Consider the following 12,039-nt stretch of genomic DNA (forward strand, 5'->3'; position numbering starts at 1 on the left):
TGGATTCCAGTGTTGGTGCAGATCTGGGTATGGGATTCAGGAGCATCTGCCTGTCCAGTTTTGATGAGCAGCTTTCAACTACTATTTTCCAAACAAATGGATGTGATTCTTGGGAGAAGAATCCTCAACCCTTGCCCATCTTGGCTGTTAAATCTGCCTGGCCCAAGTTCAATAAGCTTTTGCTAGCTGTGGTAAATAGATCACAGCAGAAGGGGCTACTTCCTTAAGGGGCTAAAGGAAGCATTGATCGTCAACTCTGGAAACATGTTTTGATGCCCCCTTGTTCTGTTGGCTTGGGAAAACCTGATGTTTCGGAATAGACTTTGTTATTGGCTGAAGGTGATTGGCCTGGATTTTCCTTTCTGCTGCTGTTTCTAGGACACCTATTAAGAGCTGAGTCCTTAGTGGCTTTTCTGTGTGCATTTTATTTTTATCAGGTTGTGTACCACTTCAAGTGTGGTAGTGGCCGTGTTAAAAAATATTCAATAAAGTGCATTTGTTGATTTGAAGCAGTGGACCATAACATCTGCTTGTACTAAGTGCTGCAATTACAAAGTGATAGGGAGTTTGCACCTTAAGTCTGGCTCCTTTTATAGTTAAACATGCATAGTAGGTGCCCTTATGATGCCCTCCAGATGTTGCTGGACTACATACCCCCTCATCCTTGACATTTGACCTTAATGTCTGGGACTGGTGGGAGTTAAGAATCCAATAACATCTGAAAGACATCATGTTGGCTACCCTTGATATCTAATCATCAGAGATCAAGTATCTCTGCTACTGTTCACATTATCATGGCTAATAGCTGAATATTCTCTGTGTGGTGATATACTTTGAATGTAGCATAAAAAAGCATACCTATAACAAGCAGCTTCAAGCTTGCTGTCATCATCTCTCTTCTTTGCTGCTTTTCGTAGGACTGATAACGGCAGAAGACAGAAGAGTTGGTACAACCAATCTGCATTTGGATGTGTCAGATGCCGTTAACGTCATGGTGTACGTTGGAATTCCCATCGGGGAAGGTTCTCATGATGATGGTAAACTTCTAAGATGATCTTTTTCAAGGTTTAACTTGAAAAACTTCTGAATCTCCCCCTAGATATGCAAAATATTGCTTATATTAGGCCTGCACCATTTAATTTCTTTTTGTTTTGATTTCTTCTCTGTTCTTGTGTTGCTCTTTGCACATTGGTAATACATATGAACAAAGGTAATCAGAGGAGGGGAAAGATAGTGCAGCTGCAAACTGGAATGCCTAGTCATGTGAATTTACTCATGAGTAGATGTATCAGTTTCTTTTCAAGAGATACCTGTCTAAGAATCATGCGGAACATTATAATAAGCAGAGTACTTCTTTGAGGCGCTAACTCTGCCAGGATGAAACTTGGATGTGGAGTCCTGATTGAAAGTATCGCCTGTGCACAAATGCAAATGTCACCAGTTTGATGTGTTTCTTAGGTTATATATTTGTGATATATGGATAGTGCAAACATAATATATGATTTTTAGGCATACATAAGCACCCTTGCAGGTTTGAACTGATGTGCTCTTGACAAGGGGAACAAATTTAGTGCTTTTTCCAGAATTACTAAAGATAATATGATTTGGTCCTTTCGAATTTCCTAACTGTCCTGTAACATTAAGTAGGATAACTTTCTTAGATAATTTCTTATGGCTGTAGTTTTGTGCTTCCTTGAATTCATTTGATTGTTACACATTACACTAGAAAGCCATGCAACTTACTGATGTGAATTTCAGAGGTGCTGAAAACGATTGATGAGGGAGATGCTGATGATGTTACAAAACAGCGAATCCATGAAGCAAAGGAGAAGCCTGGAGCACTATGGCACATTTATGCTGCTAAGGATGCTGAGAAGATCAGGGAACTTCTTCGCAAGGTGTGATGTTTGAATGTTTCAGGAGTTTAATATTTCACACATTATTCTATACTTTCTGATAAAACTTGTGTCCCAATATTTTAATTGGACTGCCCTAAAAACCTTGTTGAATAGTGGAGTATTAATGCCCTAAATAGTCTGGGAATGGACTAGGGCAGCTGTAATATCTGCTGTGAGATTTTGATTTTTTCCTGTCATACTTGCTTATTGTCTCAAAGTCCACCTTAGCCAAAGCTAAGAATTTCATCATAAAGTAACTTGTGGTTGTTTGCTGAATACAGATTAAGAAGAAATCTGCAAGTAGGGAGCATTAAACTCTGATACATTTGTATTAGGTTGGTGAAGAACAAGGACAAGAAAATCCTCCAGATCATGACCCAATCCATGACCAAAGCTGGTACCTGGACCAGACCCTCCGTAAGCGTCTGTATGAGGAGTATGGAGTACAAGGCTGGGCAATAGTGCAGTTCCTGGGAGATGCTGTATTTATTCCTGCAGGGGCCCCTCACCAGGTGAGTGTGGAGTGCTAGGGCCTGAAAGAGCAGGGTAAAAACTTAAGGGCATAAAACAAGTTGTTCATGGAGCATTCCAAAAAGAGCACAACTTTAGAATGTGACAGAATTTTCAGAAACACTGTACAATTGGTTAGTTTGGTTTTCCTGAGCTTTTTCTGTTGGGGGGCGGGAACAAGTTTAGAGTACTGAAAACCTGCTGACTCTGCTTGGTGAAATTCTAGAAGCTGAAATAAGGAGAACTCTAGTTCTCAGAAGTGTCAAGTTTCAGAACCTTACTATAGAGTTCCATGTCTACTATTCCTGGGTCTCAAGCTCCATATGTTTTTCTCAAAAATTTATTCCAGTTCTTGAAAGGGTTGGGGGGGTCCATATTCCTTGAATACTGGAAACTTGAATAATTAAAAGTAAAATATCAGCATATGCTCTTAGCGTGTTTACTTTAGTGTAAATTCGCTATCTGGGATTCTTAGGTGAAGGAATAAAATGTTTGTTGTAGATTCTGGGTACAGCTGATTATTTGAGTCTCGCAAGGATTCAATAACTTTGTAGTGCCTAGCACCCAGGTGTGAACCAATAATTTGTTTTCAAACTAAAACTGTTCCCTCATCCCAGCTCTGGATCTTGTCTGCTTGCTGCAGTTGTCTCCTTTTATTATTCTTATACCAGGATTGTGGTACCTATGGTGCTCTGAATATTGTTCAATCCTATCAGCTCCACCCAGCATGACCAATGGTCAGGAATTACTGGAGTTGTAGTCCACAAACATGTGGAGAACTGTGGGTTCCTCATTCCTGTTTATGCCATTAAACTCTTGCGTATTCTGTGAACAGAAGAACAGGATATAAATATGTTAAATAAGAATTCAAACTTTATTTACAGTGCAATTCTCCTTGCAAATTTTATCATGCACATCATAAAGCATAGGTGTATGCTAAAGTGGTGATAATTATTTCTGCATGTTTGCCAGTTGTTTCAGGAGGCAGTTAAGCAGCAGATGTCAACTTTGTTTGGCCTAATATGCCAATATATGCACAGGCCTTCTGCTCTCACACGTAGCCTCCTTTTTCCTTCAGTTTGCAGAACACAGCAATTAAAACTCAGAAATCCGCAGTTAACCAGAGTTTGCTGTTCATCTGAACCTGGAAACTGACTCGTGCAAAGTGGCCCCACTAAATTATTCAAGTTTTTCTATCTTTCTCTCATTCACTTGGCACCAAATTCTATGCTAGTCCAGTGAGTCTGTCTGTTTTCAGGAGCAGCTTATGGAGGAGCAGTGGGTCTTGGGGGTGGGGAGCCATAAAGCCCTGATCCAAGAGTCCTTCTCTGGATTGAACCCTGTGCCTACCAGTTTCAGAACAGGGCAGGATTTTAAGCCACTATTTAAATATCTTTGTTTCTTCTGAAGCTGGTAACCATAGTTTCTTGGTTTGGATGAAAAGGGAAGTTGGTTAGTTGGAGACTTAAAAGTTGGAGATTGCAGAATGTCATAATGAGAGGAGTGAGGAGGAGTGCGAGCATGGGCAGAAGGTTTCTGTGCATCCTGACTTATTTAGCTGAGAGACGATTGCCTGAGCTTGGGCATCTCACCATTTGGTCATCATTCAAGGGACAGTGAGAAATTTGTTTTCCAGAGTGATCCGTCCCACTCCTAACTTTTCTTACTTACCTAACACGGGTTTTTTATTTTTCCTATCTTCATTGTGAAGAACTGTTTTTCTCCACTCTTATTTTCTTGGTTTTCTTGATCTTGGTTATTACTGTCATCTTGGTCTTCCTTTAAAAGTATTAACTTGAAGCCTCATCATTTTTTTAAATATAAAATGACCCTAGAAAAAATAATCACACATTTCCCACACAATCTGGCCTGTATTGATGAAAAACTGTTATTTGACTCATAGTGCGAAGTCATTACAGTGGTGCCTCGCAAGACGAAATTAATTCGTTCCGCAAGTCTCTTCGTCTTGCGAGTTTTTCGTCTTGCGATGCACGGTTTCCCATAGGAATGCATTGAAAATCAATTAATGCGTTCCTAGGGAAACTGCCTTCAGACCAGGTCCGGGGACAGTCTGTCCCCGGACCTCTTCTGAAGGCTGGGGGGGGGGACGACAAGGGCTTTTCTTCCCACTCCCAGCATTTAAAAAAAACCCGGGATAGCGGAGGACTTCTCCGCTGTCCGGGCGATCGTAAAATGCTGGCGGGCGGCATTTTAAAATCGCCCTGGGACAGCGGAGGACTTCTCCGCTGTCCGGGGTGATTTAAAAGCCCCTGGGAAGGCAGGCAGGGGGGACAAAGACTTTTGCCCCCCGCCCGCCTTCAGAAGAGGTCCTGGACCTCTTCTGAAGGCGGGCGGGGGGTGAAAGTTCTTTGCTCCCCCCCCCCCCGCCTGCCTTCAAAAGCCCTCCGGGACAGGCAGGCAGGGGGGAGCAAAGACTTTCGCCCCCCGCCCGCCTTCAGAAGGTGTTCCCGCCCCGCCGCCCGGCTTCGGAGCACCGTTCCAAAGCCGGGCGGCAGCGGGAGGTGTTCCCTCCCCACCGCCCGGCTTCGGAGCACCGTTCCGAAGTCGGGCGGCGGCGGGAGGTGTTCCCGCCCCACCGCCCGGCTTCGGAGCACCGTTCCGAAGCCCGGCGGCGGCAGGAGGTGTTCCTGCCCCGCCGCCCGGCTTCGGAGGAGCCTTCTGAAGCCCGGCGGCGGGTGGAGGTGTTCCCGCCCCGCTGCCCGGCTTCGGAGGAGCCTTCCGAAGCCCGGCGGCGGCGGGAGGAGGTGTCCCCGCTCCGCCGCCAGGCTTCGGAGGAGGTCCGAGGACAGTGGGGAAGACGCGCTGCGCTTCCCCACTGTCCCTGAGATTTCCCTATGGGCTGTCGTCTTGCGAAGCAAGCCCATAGGGAAATTCGTTTTGCGAAGCGCCTCCAAAACGGAAAACCCTTTCGTCTAGCGGGTTTTCCGTCTTGCGAGGCGTTCGTCTTGCGGGGTACCACTGTATTTGAATGGAAGGCAGTTTGGAAAACTTACTTTGAACGTCTGATCTCTTTCTACCTGTTAGATGTGGCTAATGAACACATTGAAATAGCATTTACCAATCTTATTTATACTGCAGAAAGCAATATTTTGAATATACATTGGATTGTTGAGTTTTGATGTTTATCTAGCACCCGGTTCTGCTGCTTATTTTTTCAGGTTCATAATCTGTATAGCTGCATTAAAGTAGCAGAAGATTTTGTATCTCCAGAACATGTGAAACACTGCTTCCGCCTAACCCAGGAGTTCAGGCACCTGTCTAACACTCACACAAACCATGAAGATAAGCTGCAGGTAAGCATCTGTTTTCATGGAACAACCTCTAAAGCACATATCAGATTTGGCAGAAAGTATTTGCAAAACTGCATTGGGTTGTTGTTGTTGTTTAGTCGTTTAGTCGTGTCCGACTCTTTGTGACCCCATGGACCAGAGCACGCCAGGCACTCCTGTCTTCCACATGCATTGGGTTAAATTTGACTAAAGTTATAAGCTAGCTGCTGGTCATGTTAGCTAGGGCTGCCATACATTGGAGGGGGGGGATTGACGCATGGGAGGGAATTTCTGAAATGTGGTGCTTTGTCCTGGATCTTGGGCAAGTCAATCAAAAAATCATGGGGGTTTGGGGCATTTTTTTATTTAAGAAAAGGTCAATGAACATGGGTTTTGTTTACTTTTTGAAATATGGCAACCCTGTGTTAGCTGAATGCTTATAAAGTGGGTTGAACCTAAAGAAGGGCAAGAAGAACTCCACTGGGGCTTTCCTGTTTCCTCTTCACTGTAGCCCCCTGCACTTTCAAAAGACTCCTCTGGATGCTCTGGAATGGCTTGCAGTAGGAAGGCTGCCTTGTGGGGGTGCTTTTCCACTAACACACTATACTTTTAGAGGCAATCCAACTTAAACCAGTATCAAAGGCTTAGCCTGTTGCTAAGAAAAGATCATCATAGTAGATGTGTACATGTTTTGCCAAAAAAGGGGGGGGAGGGCAATTAAGGGGTTCTCCTGACTTTGGTTTGAGAGTAGGGATGTAATATTTTATTGGATGCTTTTCGAGTTTGATCCAGTATCCTTGTAAGAAGTATTAGCAGCTCAGACACCTTCCCATATTCATTTATGAATACAGTGAATGAATAATTGAGAAACTCTGGCGTGTCTTACATAGTAGATGAAAATGACTGTTCAGAGTTTTGATTTTCAGTGTCTTCATTTTCTTCTCTTTGCAGGTGAAGAACATTATCTACCATGCAGTGAAAGATGCTGTTGGCACACTAAAGGCTCACGAGTCCAAACTGGCTAGGTCGTAGGAACTGGAGATTCCAAACACCCCCCCTCTGGAGTCATTTTTTTGCTCACAGTATAGAAGGGGAGCGCACATACCTGCCTGTGCAGGAGCCAGATGCTTCTCGCTAAGAGATGCCATGGCATTCATTACACTCTCCAGCCACCGTCTTCTATGCTGCCTCAATACTAAGGAAACTAAAGGAAGGTCACTATAACATGCAAAGTTTCCCACCTAATGAAAGGTGCTGTGTCCCTTTCCTGTGGCCTTTTGCAAATTTAAATTGTATGGAAACCATGTGGTGTTCCTGCCTATTATGAATAGAACGTGTGAACCTTTTTCATGCCTAGTTAGTCTTTCCAAGAAGTTAGAAAGAATGATGTGAAGATGGACATTCTCTTGCAGACTTGAGTAGCCAACTCTGAAAGAGTGTGATCACCAGGAGCCCAGCTGCTGAAGCAGGTCCTCCTAAGTCTGACACAGGCCAAGGAAAGAAAGATGTTCTTCATGCTCCCTTTTTAAGAGTTCGCTATACACTGTAGAAACGCAGAATCGCAGAGAGAAACCACTTTTTCCCTGATGGCTCCAGGATTTAAAAATGTGTATTTAGTGAAAAACTAGGTTTGTAGTGAAACAGTATTTCATGAAAGTAGATATTTTTAGAATTTGAAATACCACAACTGTTCCTGGGTTACAAGGAAAGGCACATTGTGTTTAGTCTTCCTTTCAGTAAAACCTTTCAAGAAATGATTCTTAGAAATAAATCCAAAATAGCACAATTGGCCAGAGGAGAGCTAAAAGAAATTGACTTCCAACACCAGTTTCCACAAATGCAAGGGGGGGAAAGAACTTTTATGTTTTGGAGATGTTGTACATCTCTCCCTAAACTGGCAAACCAGGTAATAGTTCACCAGTTGTCAGTTCTAGATTGGGACTTATACTTCCCAGAGCTAATTTTCAATATCAGCTTTGTCCAGAAATATTTTCAGTAAAATGTTCCTGCTTGATAGAGTTGTATTCAGAATTGTCACCATTGAACTGATGGATTCCATTGTTTGACTGTACATTGGGACTATATCTACCTTCTATCCAGCTGTACTGTAGTGCCACCTGCAGGCCTGTTAATATGTTCACGGTTATTTCATTTTTTAAAAAATAAAAGTCATTTACTGTAGAATCTTCTTTAAACCTACACTGAATCTGTGCAAGAGGAATTGTGGATGGGGCTAAAGAAGTGTCTTTGCTTCTGAGCTCGCACTCCTCTCCCATAACTCCTGAGAGCTGCACTCATGCATATTTTTCAGAGGCAACTTCCAAGGTTTGCTGCACCATTTCCCTTCAGTACCTAGTAATAATGATCTTTTTTTCAGGAGGCAGCAAAACTGCAACATGGTTTCAGCAGTGAACCAGTCAAGCAATCCCATGTGTATTTTATTTCTCTTATATGTATGATGTGGTCAAACGTGACCCATGAAACACTCTGGCATAACACAGACTCCACTCCACAATTCAGAACAGGCTAAACCCTGTAAGAGTTACTATGGGAGAGCAAAAATGTCATAGTTGTAGTCACTTAGAAGAAACCAAGATGTAGCAAACATTGTGTTTTTCCACTTATCTATACCACTCAAACTGGGATAAAGTCTCTGTGTGTGCTTACTCTCAGCTATTTATCTGAATTACAAAGCCCCTTCAAAATGCCTTCAGTTTTCCCTTCACCAACAAAATGTTCCTCATCCATTTACAGCTATACCGTAATTTCGTTGGCAATCTCATTTGAAATCTGCCTCATGCAACCAACGTTGGATACCCAGGTTTGGGCAGCTGGAGCATACAGCGGTGCCCCGAAAGACGAATGCCTCGCAAGACAGAAAACTCGCTAGACGAAAGAGTTTTCCGTTTCGGAGGTGCTTCGCAAAATGAATTTCCTATGGGCTTGCTTCGCAAGACAACAGTGTCTTGCGAGTTTCTGCTGGTTTTTTTCCCTTTCCCCCCCTTTTGCTAAGCCGCTTATCAGCTGATCCAATCAGCAGATAAGCCGCTAATCCGCTAATCCTTCAATGGGCTTGCTTCGCAAGACGAAAAAACCGCTAGACGAAGAGAATCACAGAACGGATTCTTTTCGTCTTGCGAGGCACCACTGTACTTGGGCTCCCATACTTTTGGAGCTGCGTTGGTGCAAGGCCAGAATCAGTGCCATGACATGCAGCTCTGGTCACATCTCTCCACATTTGTTGGGTGACCGAGGGGTAAAATAGCCACTCCCAGAGATCTATTCCCTCATCTCTGCATGCATACTCCCCAACAATTCTAGTTCATCAGCACTGACCATAGGACAGCAGCTGAAATTTCTCAATATATATTCCAGACTGTCAACATGGTCTCATCATTAGAACATAAGAGGCCTGCTGAATCAGACCAAAGGCCTGTCTTGCCCTACATTCTGTGGCTAGCCTGGCCTATGGGAAGCCCACAAGCAGGGCATGAGCAAAACCACACACTCTGGCTCATGATCCCTAGCAGCTGGTATTCATGTCTGTGATAGCTGAAGTTAATACTGCCATCATAACTAGCAATTGGTTTGTCTCATTTGCCCAACATTACTGTACTGGTTATGGTGGGTGACATTAATAGTACTTCCTTTTCTGTATGCTCCAGTAATTCTCTCAGAGCAAGGGAATCTTCTTAAGCAGGAGTTGATGCCTTCCAAACTACACATTTTATCATGGCTACCAAGCATCTAAGCCTCAGGACAAAAAATGCTAGTGGAAATCAGCAACGATTTGAATTGCAAACCCATATTTTATTTGTAGTGGTTTCAAGCTGTCCTGGATTTTAGCTTCTCTCATCTGCGCTCCAGTGACTAAGCATTAAAAATATTGCTATGTTGCACTGTATTTCATAGGATTTTTAATGGGAAATCTCAGCTACTGCTTAGATTCTGAACATTTAGGAAATAAACTTGAGTGTGTATAGTATTTGTATCCTAAGTCATGCAATTGCTACTACTAAAAACATATAGCAGCAATACTAGAGGAGCATGTAACATGCCCTCTCCAAGTTGTAGAAGAAGCCAAAGCAATAAAATTAAGATCCCTGACCTCCTTAGCACTATGTTGAATTCCACCTGTTTGGGTGATAGTCAACCAAATTTTGCTGAGTAGACCTATTAAAATTAATGAATGTTGTTTTATAGTGTGTCTGAACCTTTTGCTGGAGTTGTAATATTTATTTATGAATATGTGTTTAGCCTTAACCTTATGCCCCAAGACGTTCACATGCAAAAGGAATAAAGAAAGATTGATGAACTTGAATATATGTGGCAAAATATATGGATGCGGCTTAAGAAAGCAGGTACACATACAAGCTGGTTGCAAACTGTACAACATAAACATACCTTGGTCTAAAGAGCAAAGAAAGATCCCTATCAAAAGCTCAAAGAGAAATTAAGTGTGACATTTGTCACAGTACCCACACTAAAGCAAAGGGAGGGAGGGAGGAAGAATGGTGTCCTGAAGCAAAGCATAGTGTCAGGCTGGTCCTTGAGAAAGTAGTGTGAAAAGGGGTCCATGAAAGCAAACCAGCCACTGAACATCTGGAGGTTTTTTTTTATTCTGAGCCAACGCTAGGCTATGGAGAGGGTCTTTGGGATTAGTGATTTGTAATAACACCTATATTCCATTGTTACATTATTTCCTATTAAGTTCCTGTCTGTTCCTCATTTTGTTTATTTGGTACTGAAATGATGTCCCCTTACTGAGAAATTACTAAACTAGTTATATTTGTTTCCAGAGTCTTAAGGTTTTCTTAATGTTGTGAAACCCATTCTTTTTACAGGAGATGTTAAAGTTTACTGGTAACACCAGATTACTGTGCTGAACTTTATGTAAAGTATTAGGAGCCCAGGAACATATTTATGGGACATATTTGAGACAGTAACTGGACCAGGGTCAAGGAAGTTCATTTAGGGGTATATTTTATATCAAGTTTATGCCAACTATTCCAATGCCATGATCTAAAAAGTTCAGACTGGCACACACCATTACAACATAACTTAGTCATGTTCATTAATTCAGTGGGTCTACTCTGAGTAAAACTTAGTTGAATAGCACCCTTTGTCCTCTTTCATTGTTCTTCCTAGATGTGCTGGCCAGCAATTACAATTTTTTTGCTGAATAATCCATTCAGGAGGCATTAAGCAGGCCAGCCATGGGTAACTGTTAATCATTTCATCATGGGAGCACATCAAAATACTGTGGCTTTCAGTTCTCCTTTCACATCCTCATTCTTGTGCAGTGAAATGCTTTAGCCAGCCAACTGGCTGTTGAAATGCTTTGAAGGTTTCAGTGAACTCTCTTTCCCTTTTTGGCCTTTTGATAGGCACTTTCCAGCTCTTCCTTTCCTTCTTTCTTATGGCTTATTCAGCTACTGGGGAGCCAGTTAAAAGTAGTAAAGGTTTCAGTATCATTTTTTAGTACATGGCAAAACAGAGTAGTAGACTGACTAAGATATATCTGACACAACCTTACATCTGAGGTTGTGGTAGAACATTTGAAAAGCACAGACTCCAGTGCGCCTTTTCCTTTTTTATGCTTTCACCACTTATCCATTAAATATATATGCTAAAAACATTTTAAGAAGAATGGCAAGGCCACTGAGAATGCATGTACATTTTAACTTTACTTTCTTGGATGTCAGAAAATTGTAAAACAAAAGAAAACGAAATAGGGTTATCTTTTAAACTTCTGGTATCTTATTCGTTGTAGTGCTTTGTTTATTAAGGGGGTTTAAAAAAGACCCACTAGAACAGTGGGACGTGTCTTAAATACTGGAAACAGAAGAACAAGCCAGTTTAAGATAATTTGATTTAATTACATGATCTAACAAACTACAAGAGGTATTCAATCTCAATTCTAATGGAAACGCTGAGGGGATTGGGTGAGAAAGATGGAGTTTTGCTTGCTTTCTGGAAGGGAGCAGGGGTGCAAAAAGACCTTGAGTGCCCCTTTCCAGGGTCTTTGGTTTTGGAGAGAGGGCCACCTGATAAGAATGGGGTAGCTGCTGCCTGAGACACCGATGAGAGCTGTTGGCAGAGGCCCAGACTGGTGTTTCCTCCGCATCCTCAGCCCGGCCCTGAACAAAACCCCAAGGATTTTAGGGATTCCCAATGGATAACGCGGCAACTCTGTCAAATCGAACAGTACCTGAAGAGAGCCCCCCGCCCACACCAATATCCATTGTCTACTTCTATGGCGAGGGGGCCTTTCGGTTATTTCCCGGCCTTGCCCTTTAACGGTTTCGACCAATATAATAAATCCGGAGGCTCTTCTTGCG

At 42.7% G+C, this 12,039-nt stretch overlaps 1 protein-coding gene across 4 annotated transcripts in view; it reads left to right on the forward strand.

Annotated features, from left to right (window-relative positions):
• The window catches only part of KDM3B (lysine demethylase 3B), a 35,480-nt gene extending 27,598 nt beyond the window's left edge, over positions 1 to 7,882 (forward strand). For all 4 annotated transcript variants that reach the window (XM_082213255.1, XM_082213257.1, XM_082213254.1 and 1 more), the window contains exons 20-24: positions 918 to 1,037; positions 1,759 to 1,898; positions 2,234 to 2,410; positions 5,588 to 5,722; positions 6,650 to 7,882. In XM_082213255.1, coding sequence (XP_082069381.1) covers positions 918 to 1,037; positions 1,759 to 1,898; positions 2,234 to 2,410; positions 5,588 to 5,722; positions 6,650 to 6,730 — 653 coding nt within the window. In that variant the 3' untranslated portion in view covers positions 6,731 to 7,882. The remainder of the gene's footprint in view (positions 1 to 917; positions 1,038 to 1,758; positions 1,899 to 2,233; positions 2,411 to 5,587; positions 5,723 to 6,649) is intronic.
• The last annotated feature ends 4,157 nt before the right edge of the window (positions 7,883 to 12,039 follow it).

Source organism: Podarcis vaucheri, assembly GCF_965113315.1.
Source record: "Podarcis vaucheri genome assembly, chromosome: 2".
In the NCBI taxonomy this organism is placed as follows: domain Eukaryota; kingdom Metazoa; phylum Chordata; class Lepidosauria; order Squamata; family Lacertidae; genus Podarcis; species Podarcis vaucheri.